Source organism: Vombatus ursinus, unplaced genomic scaffold (genome assembly GCF_900497805.2).
Source record: "Vombatus ursinus unplaced genomic scaffold, bare-nosed wombat genome assembly UNPS02014774.1, whole genome shotgun sequence".
Taxonomy (NCBI): Eukaryota; Metazoa; Chordata; class Mammalia; order Diprotodontia; family Vombatidae; genus Vombatus; species Vombatus ursinus.
Genome location: NW_020954552.1, coordinates 22712583 through 22725236, shown reverse-complemented (window position 1 = coordinate 22725236; position 12654 = coordinate 22712583). Strand labels below are relative to the sequence as shown.

Sequence of the window (12654 nt, the reverse complement as noted above, 5' to 3'; positions counted from 1 at the left end):
TGTACCATGTAGAAAATAAAGGAAGAAAAACAATATTTTGAATGTTTTACTTTATTCACAATTTCAAGGATGCATGATACCCTCAGGTACTCTCTGAGGGTTCAGGAGGGTACTCCCTTCACAAAAGCACAAATGCTTTTTAATGAGCCGAGTTGCAGTTAGTGTTGTCTTTAAACTCATAGAATATTTAAACAAGATTCATAAGTGACTGCTCCCCATAGATTGTCACTCCTCTTGCCTCTGATTGAAAGTGTCATAGTCATTAGCCTCTCAGCTAATTTTCTGAGCTGATACTGTGTAATGCAGTGAAAGAAAAAGAAGAATGCGTTTAGAGGAGCAACAGCACAGTGAAGCTGACCTTCTCAGGCCAAAGGAAAATAAATAAAAGGTTTACACACTTAATTCAGTGCCCTGGAGAACACTTTACAGAGCAATGGAGATTATCTGGGGAAATATCTGGTGTTCTATTAGTTGAAAGAATGGGTTCTGATTTTGAGTAGGAAATTGTATCTCACTCTGCTTCACTTTGGCTATTTAGATAATAGTGCAAACTGAAAGAAAATTAAGGAATATAAAAATAATACTGATCTTCCCAATGCACCTCCCAGATTATACAAAAATCTGTATTTCTATATCTGTCTCATACTACTCCCCTTCCAAATTACTTTACATTCCAATGTAAGCAATTATGAAGCACCTGTTACGTGAGAGGCACTGTTCTAGGCACTGGGGATCTAAGTACAATAAATGAAATAATCCATACTCACAAAGAGCTTATATCCTAATAGGGAAGACAACAAGGACATATGTAAGTACATACTGAACAAATACAGGGAGAATCAATATAAATAATTAAGTCATTAAAGTTAAGGTAGATTCAAGAGGAAGTCACTAGTAGTTGAAAACAGGAAAGGCTTCATGTAGGAAGTGGTGTTTGAGCTATGTCTTGAAGGAAGAGAGAGATTTGGAGTTAGTTGAGTAGGGCAATAGCACAATCAGATCTATCCTTGAGGAAAGTTACTTTGGCAGCAGTGTTAAGGGTGGGCTGAAATGAAGAGAGACCTGAGGTGGGAAGGTCCTTTAAGAGACCTTGAAGTAATCTGGGTGATGGATGATGAGGGACTAAAATACTGGCCATGTGAGTAGGGAAGAGGAGTAGGATGTGAGAGATGTTGTAAAGGTACAAATATGTGGGGTGAGGCGGGGTAAGGAGTTGAGAATAATGCCTAGGTTACAAAACCTAGGCTGGAACCAAGACTGGAAGAAAGGTGGTGCCATCAACCCAAAAAAAAGATCAGAAAAAGGGTAAATTGGAAGGAGGGAGGGGAAGAAAACTAGTTTTGGACTTGTTAAGTTCAAGATGTCTCTGGGACACCCAGTTTGAAATGTTTGATGAGCAGTTGGTGATTGGGACTGAAACTCCATGCAGAGACTGGGGCCAGTTATATAAATATTTGAGTCATTGGCATGAAGATGACAGTTAAACCCATGGTAACTGATGAACCTAATAAATACTTGTTGAGCTTATTAGAGTGCAAAGAGAGGAGAGAAAAGGGACTAGCTGTGTAACCCTGGGCAAGTCACTTAACCCCAATTGCCTTAAAAAAAAAAAAAGAAAGAAAGAAAGAAAGAAAAGGGACCAGGGCAGAGCTGTGGGATGTACCTGCAGTTAGGGGCACGATACGGGTGACGAACTAACAAAGGAAATTCAGAGGGAGAATATAGATAGAAAGGGGGAAAAACAGGAGATGGTAATATCATGAAAGACCAGAGAAGACAGAATGAATATTCAGGAGGGGAGGGTTGTAAATAGTGTCAAATACAGCAGATTGGATGAGAAAGATGAGGACTGAAAAAGACCATAAGATTTAGCAGTTGAGCTCATTGGTAACTTTGCAGTTTTAGTTGAATGATGAGAATGGAAACCAGATTGCAAACAATTGAAGAGTATGTGAGAGGAGAGGATCTGGGGACAGTGAGCATAGACAGCTTTTCCTTGGAGTTCTACTGAAAAAGAAAGAAAAGATATAAGACAGTAGCTTGAGGTGATAGTATGGTTTAATGAATATTTTTTAACGATAGAGATTTTGGGACATGTTTTAAGGCGGTAGAGAAGGAAACATTAAGTAGGGAGAGATTAAATATTAGGGAGAAAAAGGGAAAGATTGAGTTTGCAATTTGCCATAGTAGACATGAAGGGATGAGATCAAGGGCACATATAAAGGAGATGATCTTAGAAAGAAGGGTCACGTCATTGTCATAGACCTGGGGAAAGGGACAGAGACTGGGGGATGCTGGCAGGGGTTTAGAGATGAAGAGAAGAAGAATTGCATGTCAAATAGCCTCAATTTTCTCAGCAAAGTAGGAGGCCAGGCAAAGCCCTCAGTTGAAAAAGAGAGTGGGGCAGATGGAAGTGGGGTACTTTTGAGGAGAAAATAAGGAAGAGATTTTGTAGGGGATAATGTAAGCAGTCAGTGAAAAATAAAATGATTGCCTTGCTAGAGTGAGGGCCCAGTTGAAAACAAGTAACACAAACTTATGATTTATACCCAGTCAGCGTAGTTGTATGAGTGCTTCCAGCTGTGTTTCACAGCACTTGAGTTGGAGCAAAGGAAGTTGATGATGGGAATAATCTAGAGCTGAGGTTCTGTAAGGAATGAGTGGCAATACGATAAGGGTAAAAGGAGTTCAAAAGTAGAGAGCAGCGTAGGGTGTAATTGGCTAATTATAGGGTCAGAGTTGGGGAGGGAATGTAAAGTCAGAACAGGGGTAATAGCCCGAGAAAGTACAGAAAGGTAGAAGGATTACAGGATTAGAAAAGGCTGAATAATGAGTTTAGCACGGGTAAGGTGGAATAATAATAGCTTATGGTTAGATAGAGGAATATCAGAATTTTTAATTAAAGAAATAGAACATTTCTGGGTAATAGTGAGACCCATTATGTGACTTATCCCTATGTGTGTCATTGAGCTGAAATAAAGAGGTAGGTTATAGAACTTAAGGAGACTGAAGAACTGGAAAATGAGGAATTTTGAAGGTACATGAGCATGGATGTTGAAGCCCCTCAGTTGGGGAAAAGAGGAAGACAGATTAGTTAGTTGCTAAATTCTTTGAGAAATGAGAGAGAATCACTGGGGACCTGTACACAACAGCCACCATTTGGTGGTGGTGCTACAACCAGACTTTACTATCCTTTGTCTCCCATTCTTATCCTGTTTTCTATCTTTTGCTGACTATTTCCTATAGCTGGAGTGTATCCGGCAATCTACATTCCTTTTCCTCTTACCCTTCCTTCCAATCTTCATGTGTTGAAATTTCCCTTTCTTTCAAGGTCCAACTCACTTACTTCCTCCATAGCTTTCCTTGGCTCCACCTTGCTCCCCTACCCCAGACTGAAAGTAATGCAAGGATATCACTCTTCCTTGTATCATTATTTTTATACCTTCTTTTTCTCTATCATATTTTAAATGTTTTGAGAGTAGGGTGGGTGTCATAACTATCATTGTATTCCTAGTACCTAACACAGTGCCTTGTACATAGTTGGCCAATAATTCATGCTTATCAAGTTGAAAATGGCCATCACATATTTGCCTTGATGGTGGTGGGAATTCAGAGATGTGGAAAGAAGAAAATGTCATCCTTAAGTTTCTATAACTTAGTCATAACATGTATTAATTTTTACTAGCTAATGCACCTGAAAGTGGACATGTCTGGGAATGAAAGTGGACATGTCTGGGAGTAAAGTGGAGGCAAGATCAGAGAGTATGTATGCCCCCATATTCTTCTGGATATTCAACTAAGTTCTCTTTTGTCATTCTATAGAATCCTGCTTGTGCAAGCTCTGTTACTGGCTGCCAAACTGAACTGAGAATTTATTATATCCATAGTGAAGGAGAAACTGGAGCTGAATAAGTATTTTTGTTTCATGTGATGAAATTATGTTGGTGTCAGGCCAGGTCTACACAATTGAAATTGCTTAAGGTTAATTTAGGCAAAATTTATGTTTTTTCCCTAATTTACTTTCCCCCTTGTCTTTATAGTTGTGAATATCTTGCCTTAACTGACTCACCCTTCCTTCCTTCCTTCCTTCCTTCCTTCCTTTCTTTCTTTCTTTCTTTTTCTTTCTTTCTTTCTTTCTTTCTTTCTTCCTTCCTTCCTTCCTTCCTCTCTCTCTCTCTTTCTTTCTTTCTTTCTCTTTCTTCTTTCCTTTCTTCCTTTCATGTTGACAGACTGTTCCAAGAAAAATATTCCAGAATATCCTGCCAAGGTTTTTGAAACAGAAATGGCATGGCAGGGAATAAGGTTTTACCATAAGGATAAAACTACATATGCTTTAATAAAGTTTTATTTCTCCCCCTTCCCAACTGTTGCTATTATTATAGGATTTGATGCAGAAGATCTTGAATTTCTACAAAGGCCAGAAAAGGTTAGTCTGTATGTGCATCCTGGGCTACCTATGTATGGTACAGATTTAGAGAGGTAATAGAGAGCATTTATTATTTGGGGCATGGCTCTTATTTTAACAAATTTAAATCAGTTTCTTATATATCTTGGAAATGAAACCTTTATCAGAGAGGCTTGTAGTAATGATTTTTCCTAATTAATTTTTTCCCTTTTAATCTTAGCTATTGGTTTTATTTGTGCAAAAACTTTTGAATTCTATGTAATCAAAATTGTCCAATTTATCCTTTATAATCCTCTCTATCCCTTGTTTCTTCATGAACTCTTCCCTTTTCCCAAGATATGAAAGGTAATTTCTTTCTTGCTTTTCTAATTTGCTTATTATGTGACCTTTGGAGCTTATCTTGGTATATGGTGCTAGGACTAATTCCTGTCATTACTCTCTAGTTTTCCCAGCAGTATCTTTTGAAATTTGTTTTGCTTGACTATGTATATTTTTACAAGGGTTTTATTTTCCTTTTTATTTTAAGTAGGGGGAGGAGTGAAAGGGAACAAAAATAAATACTTATTAATTGAAAAAAATTAATAAAAAATAAAACAAAAGAGAACTTGTTAAGGGGAATCTAGTCTATTCCTTGTGTTTAGGTAGTATCATAACTAAATTATCCTAAAGAGAAGATAAGTCATCCTTTTTATATGGCTTCCTGAGACTTTAGTAGTAATTACATTTGTAGTTATACTCCTGCACCATCTATCAGAAAAATTTTCCTCACGTATAACTTGGTACATTGAAAAGACCACTGAGTTCGAGTCCTGGTTCTAACTTACAACATGATCTTTGACAAATCACTTACACTCTCTGAGCCTCAGACTCTTCATCTCTAAAATGGGAATAATAATACTTGTACTGTTTAGCTCAATGCATAAGACTGGGATACACATCCCAGTAGAACCTTTGCTTTTTTTTTTTTTTTTTTTTGACTAAGTGATTCTGGTTCCTAACCTTTTTGTTTTACAACCTGTTGATCATCTTCATTGATTTTTCTGTCTATTGTATGATCATGAGCTCATAGACTTAGAGCTCGATGGGACCTTAGAGGTCATCTAATCAAACCCCTCATTTTACAGATGAGGAAACTGAGTCCCAGAAAGGCTAAGTGATTTACTAGAGCCACAGAAGTAAATATGGGGAACCTAGATTTGAACTTAGCTCCTGTGACTCCAGATCTAACCCTTCTCCCATTACAATCTGCTGCTTCCTTGAACAAGTATGATTTCAGTACTTTGACAAACATATAATATGTGTCTCCTACCTTGGAGTAACTTAAAACTTCATTAGCAAGACAAATTATTTAACATCCTCCACAATCTAGTAACAACACATTTCCTACTTTATTTCTCTCTACTCCCCTACCAAAGTTCTGTGTTTCAATCAGACTGCCCTCTTACCTTCCCATAATGAGACCTTAGCTCTTGCCATTCCCCGTGTTTAGAATATTGTCCTACTTCTCTCTGTTTACCCAAACCCAATGCATCCTTCAAGGCCCAGCTCTAATCTTTTCTCCTTCAAGCCTCTTGAAACCACTCACAAGCTATTGGATGGTGTTTGATCTGCCTTTCAGCTCTAAAGTTCCATAATTCTGTAGTCCTTGCCATTCATTTGGCAGTAAATCATATACTACTTTGTGTTATCCTTTATATTTTTACATTCATTATTTAATTTTTGTATTGTTATAACCTTGTTCATGTGTTTCCCCAACTAGATTGTAAGTTCCCTGTGTTCTTTGTATCCTCCACAGTGTCTAACATAGTGCTTTGCGTGTAGTAAGATATTCAATAAAACATATAATTATAACTTCTCTTTTGGAATAGCTTTAAAAGTCTGTAGTGTGCTCTTTTGAATATTCCCACTGTTGGCAAATCTTCATGATTTGAGACTGGGTTTTAATTTTAGGAAATAGAGAGCAGGGATGGGGAATCTGTGGCCTTCTAGGTCCTCAGGTGTGGCGTTTTGTCTGAGTCCAAATTTTACAGAACAAATCCCTTTATTAAGGAAATATGTTCTATGAAGTTTGGATTCAGTCAAAGGGCTGCACTTGAGGACCTAGAGGGCCACAGGTTCCCCACCCTTAGTCCAGAGTCATTTAGAGCCAAGTCCTGTGTATAAGGTCAAAGTGTGTATTACCATTTTTGGCCCAAAATGAGGCGTGGCCACAAAGTAAGAGGAGAAAAGTGCTAAATGATGTGGAGCAGACTATAAGTAAAATAAGACTTGAGAGAAGGAAGAGCTCTATGTGGGCTAGAGTGTGTGTATGTGTGTGTTTTTGAGTCGGGTAAGCTATATTTTTTCTAGTATTTACCTGCAAGAGTTGAACTACAGTAAAGTTGTATACTTTTTTTGCATGTGTTGTAATATTGGAACTTCTATTTGGAATTCATAGGAATTAAGTGACGGAGATGACTCCCCTGAAATTAGCCTACTCTCAGGTGCTGTTATTACAAGTTATGGCACAGTAGAAGTAAAGAAAAAATCATCAGAGAAGCTGGAGGGATCCAGTGTGTTGTCAGAGTCTCTAAAGGAAGTTGCATTGCCTTCGAGAGAAATCAGGGGTGAAAATAATTCCTGTGAAATGTTGGTGTCCACCATAGAAGACTCTTCAGGATTTTCAGAAAGTATTCTGGGTGAATACCCATTCATAGTGAATGAATTTGAAACTAGAGAGTTGTTGAAACCACTGAGTGATTTGGGTAGTCCCAAATCAATGTCACCTTTAGATCATTTGCTGATTTGTCAGGAAGATGGTGTGTCAGAAGACATGCAAGAAAATGAGAAAAACGATGTGTTACCAACTGAGCTGCTGACAGCCCTGAACATGTTGTCAGATTCTATGGTGGAGTCCATCTGTCAAAGAATGGAAAGAGGCAGTAGTAGGCCCTATGCTGAGGATGAGCGCTTAGGAACAGAGCCTAGCATTTCTCAGACAGATGATGATTGTACACAAATAGCAGGAATGAATTTTGAATTTCAGCATTCTGTTCATCCATTTGGACAAGATCCCAAGGTAACTGAGCCTTTGTTCAAGGATATAACAATGCAGCAAGTAAGTGCAAGTTTTAGTCTTTGAATTTTACATTTTTAGAAGTTAAAGTAGCAAGCCCTTCATTAAACATTGACTGTAAGCTAAATTAGATTAAAATCTTCTACCACTAAATATCAGCATCCTTATAGGGCCATTGTCATACTGCCTGTGATGCATTAGAATAAAGATGTTTGTTAAAAGCTTCCCCAGCCAAAGGTCTTTCTTCATTAACCGTAAATGAGCTTGACCTAAGACGAGAATAAATGGACTGTTTTCTCACCAACATGTCTGTGAGGATTTATTGTTCACTTTCTACTGGATAGGAATAGGAGAATTTATGATCAGGATTTTCTCCTGTGAGCTCAGAAAGACATTAACTATGTGTCTTTTTGGATGTGGAGTAGAGATAAACTAGCCTGCACCATCTCTGGGAAACATGTGCCATGTTTCCCAGAGAGTGATAGTTGTTTGTATAATTCCCCATCAAGTTAATGGGTTTAAGATTGGTTTCAAGGGTGGGGAACCTGCAGCCTTGAGGCCACATGTGGCCGTCTAGGTCCTCAAGTGCAGCCCTTTGACTGAATCCAAACTTCATGGAACAAATCCCCTTAATAAAAGGATTTGTTCTGTAAAACATGGACTCAGTCAAAAGACTGCACCACATGTAGACTTTAAAACCACAGTTCTCCTCCCCTGGACTTTAGATGAATTCATGGATGACAGAATCATAATTGATAACGGGAGAAAGCCTGGCATAGTAGTAAGAACACTGGATTTGGGATCAGGAGACCTGGGTTTGAATCACAGCTCTGCCTCAGGCAAGTCACTAAACCTCCCTAGGCCTCAGTGTCCTCATCTATAAAATGAAGATGTTGGGCTAGAAGGTCTCAAAGGCCCTTTCCAGGTTTAAGTATAATTCTGAGTTGTATAATGCCATGATTTTCTGTTGAGGAGACACAGATCACACTTTGCAGTCAGGGTCAGGAGAGTATTTGCTCTCATATAAAGAGAGTGTCTTTTATATATGAAAGAATATCTTTCATATAAAGAAGCTCATGATGCTACTGTGAGAATTAAAATCTGAGATTGGATGAACTTTTGATCTGAAATAGGAGCAGTTCTCAAACTTTTGTGTTCAGGATACTTTTATGCTCTTTAAAATTATGGAGGACTCTAAAGAGCTTTTGTTTATATGGGTTATAGCTATTGATATTTACCATGTTAGAAATTAAAACACATTTAAAATATTTTTCAATTCATTTTAAATTATAATAAACTCATTGCATGGTACAATATTTTTTATGAAAAAAACTATATTTTCCAAAATAACATTTAATGAGAATAGGAACACAGTTTTACATATTTTTACAAACCTCTTTAATGTCTGGCTTAATAGAAGACAGCTGCATTCTCATGTCTGCTTCTGCATTCAATCTGTTGCAATATGTTGTTTGCTTGAAGTATGTGAAAAAAAATCGGGCCTTATATAGATATGTAGTTGGAAAAGGGAAGAGTATTTTACTGGGCAAATAATATCTTAGTATTATTATGACAATAGTTTTTACCTTGAAGACCCCCTAAAAGGGTCTCAAGGATCCTCCATGGATCCTCAGACTACACTTTGATAACCTCTATATTATAGCATTTAGTATAGTCTATACATGTGTTTCTGGGTGAAGCAGTTCTCTATCTTTACTTGCCCTTTTTATCCCTATAAGTCGATGCTGTATAACATTAAAGGAATATACAGTGACCCTACTTTCACTAGTTCATTCCTTTTGAAATTAAGACTTGGGCTATGTCTATCTTACCCTAAGCGTTTTCTGATATTTTCAAATGTATATCATGTATTGACACAATGTTTTGCAGTATATTTGTATTTTTAAGTATATCTTTGCACATCCTTTTACCTTGTAAAGAACATAATTATTCTTAATGGGGAAACCCAAATTATACCTGCTTTCTTTCAGGATTTTCTTTACGATTTTTCAGCGTTATTTATATCTCTGCCTCTTTTCTCTTTTAGGATAAAGAAGATCCAAGTTCATTTGGACAGGAAATCTTAGCACATCAAAATGTTGCTTGCCTTGATGGGCCTAGTAAAGAGGGGTATTTAAATTCCATGGAAACTAATACAGTCACAGAAACCAAATATATGCTAAGGAGATCAGCCAGACTGAAAACAGTAAGAGCAGGAGCTACCCCTAAGAATATAGATGAGGCATATAAAATGCCAGAAGAGATTCTACAGAAAACAGACAGTACACTTTCAACTGAATATTTCAGGTATGCTGTCAAATTATGGGTTTGTGGTATTTTTTGTTTTTGTTTCTTTTTCCCCTAGGTACTAGACCAGCCTTGCAAATAACTGTCCTTGAGGAAAGTAAAACAACAACATTGCTTTATTTCTTTTTTCTATTTATGTTGTGATTCAGAGAGTAGCCTGGAGTAGTATATGTAGAGAGAAGTGGGCCCCAAAGCCAGAAAGACCTGGGTTCTAGTGTTGATTCTAAACATAATAACCATGTGACCTTGAGTAGGTCACTTAGCCCCTTTGTGCTCTAGGCCACTTTTTTTACATTTTTCAAATAATTTTTTTCCAATTACATGTGAAACATTGTAAACATTTGTTTCTTTTTTTAAATTCATTCCAAATTCTCTCTTTCCTTCCCTCTCTTCCCTCCTCATTTGGAAGGAAGGCAATTTGATATAGGTTTTAAATGTGCAGTCTTATAAAACATATTTCCATTAGTTATGTTGTAAAAGCAAACACAGACCTATCACCTACCCCCCCCCCAAAGCCAAGAAAAATAAAGTAAAAATAAAGTATGGTTCAGTTTCATTCAGACTCCAGCAGTTCTTTCTCTGGAGGTATATAGCATTTTCATCTGAGTCCTTTGGAATTGTCTTAGCTTATCCCTAATACAAATAATGCTTGCTGATGCTTACTGATTGTAAGGAAGGTTTCATTTATTCCTATGTTCTCTAGTGTTTTTAATAGGAATGGATGTGGTATTTTGACAAAAGTTTTTTCTACATCTGTCGAAATAATCATGATTTCTGTTGGTTTTGTTATTGATATGGTCAATTATGTTGACAGTTTTCTTAATATTGATCAGCCCTGCATTCCTGATATAAATCCCACCTGGTAGTAGTATATTATCTTTGTGATATATGGCTGTAAACTCCTTGCTGGTAATTTATTTAAAATGTTCGTATCAATACTTATTAGAAAAATTGGTCTATAGTTTTCTTTCTTTGTTTTTGCTCTTCCTTATCATAGTCAACTTATACCTGTGCCTTCTATGTACACTTCTTTTAACTGCCCTAATAATGATAAAGTTCTTAATAGTTACAAGTTTCCTTCTCATACAGTTTAGCCATATCAAGTTCCTTATGATTTTTCTTTCATGTTTACCTTTTTATGCTTCTCTTGAGTCTTATATTTTTTGTAAATTATTTTATTTTACACTTAAATACAAAATAAGAAAAGAAAAAAAAACTTTGCCATGTACAGTACAGCAGGCCATAAGAGAGGATTCAATATAAAACAATTAATTAATATTTCAAGAAAACCTATATAATGACTACTACACATTGTTTTCAAAGCTGCCTAGCTTTTCTTTGTTTCCTTGTTGTTTTTCTTTTGTTCTCTGCTATATACTTTTTACTTTATTTTTTTCCCCTCCCTTTCCATCCACCCTAAAGAAGGCTACAATTAAGTGTGGATATATATACATAAACATAGATATCAATAAACATACACACATGTATGTGTGTATATATGTATATATCTATACCTATACACTCATATACATATATGTAAGACCATACTGTGCTTATTTCCTCCTATCATCTGTTTCTCTTGAGGTGGATAGCATCTTCCTTTGTAAGTCCAAGTTTTTCTGTGTTTATCTAAATCAACCTGCTCATCATTTCCTACATCACAGCAATATTCCTTTCTGGATTCAAACAGCATTTTCCTTCATAGGATCTTTGAGATTAATTTGGGTGTTTATAATAGAATGACTTGGTTGCTCAAAATTATTTTTAAAACAATACTGCTGTTACTATATAGAATGCTCTCTTGGTTCTGCTTATTTTGCTCTTCATTATTTCTTGGAGGTTTCTCCATGCTTTTCTAAAATCATTGAGCTCATTATTTCTTATAGTAGAGTAATATTCCGTCATGAATATATACCATAATTTGTTTAGCCATTTCCCCAACTGACAGGCATCCCTGCAATTTCCAGGTCTTTGCCACTACAAAGAGAGCTGCTGTAAATATTTTAGAATATGCAGGTTCTTTTCCATTTTCCCTAATCCTCTTGGGAAACAGACCTAATAGTGGCATTGCTGGATCAAAGTATATAGGCAGTTTAATAACTCTTTGGGCATAATTCCAAATCTCTCTCCAAAATGGTTGGATCAGCTCACAGATACATCAACAATGAATTAAGGTCCCAATTTTTCCACATCCCCTCCAACATTTGTTATTTTCTCCTTCTATCATTTTAGCCAATCTGATAGGTGTAAAATGATATCTCAAGATTGTTTTAATTTGCATTTCTATAATTAATAATAATTTAGAGCATTTTTTCATATAACTACAAATTGATTTGATTTGTTCATCGGAAAACTGCCTGTTCATATCCTTTGACCATTTATCAATTGCGTTCTTGCAGAATTGACAAAGTTCTTTATATATTTGATGCTTTGATCCTTTATCTGAGGAACTGTCTATAAAAATTTCCCTCCAGTTTTCTGCTTTCCTTCTGATCTTGGCTATGTTTGTTTTATTTGTACAAAAACTTTTTAATTTAATATAATCAGAATTATCCATTTTACATCTCACAATGCTTTCAATCTTTTGTTTGCTCATAAATTGTTCTCCTATCCTTAAGTCTGATAAGTAATATGTTCCATGTTTTTCAAATTTTCTTGTAATATCTCCCTTTATATCTAGGTCGTGAATCTGTTTTGACCTTATCTTGGTAAATGGTGTAAGATATTGGTCTATGCCCGATTTCTGCCATGCTGCTTTCCAGCTTTCCCAAAAATTTTTCCCAAATAATGAATTCTTATCTCAAAGATTTAAGTCTTTAAACTTGTCAAATACTGGGTACCTATATTCGTTTACTTCTTTAGATTTTATGACTACTGTGTTCCACTG

The 12654-nt window shown here is 36.3% G+C and overlaps 1 protein-coding gene across 10 annotated transcripts in view; it reads left to right on the top strand.

Annotated features, from left to right (window-relative positions):
- ANKRD31 (ankyrin repeat domain 31) overlaps positions 1–12654 on the top strand; it is a 178920-nt gene that overhangs the window by 22266 nt on the left and 144000 nt on the right. For all 10 annotated transcript variants that reach the window (XM_027864206.1, XM_027864209.1, XM_027864205.1 and 7 more), the window contains 3 exons: positions 4383–4426; positions 6843–7502; positions 9508–9767. In XM_027864206.1, the coding sequence (XP_027720007.1) occupies positions 4383–4426; positions 6843–7502; positions 9508–9767 (964 nt within the window). The remainder of the gene's footprint in view (positions 1–4382; positions 4427–6842; positions 7503–9507; positions 9768–12654) is intronic.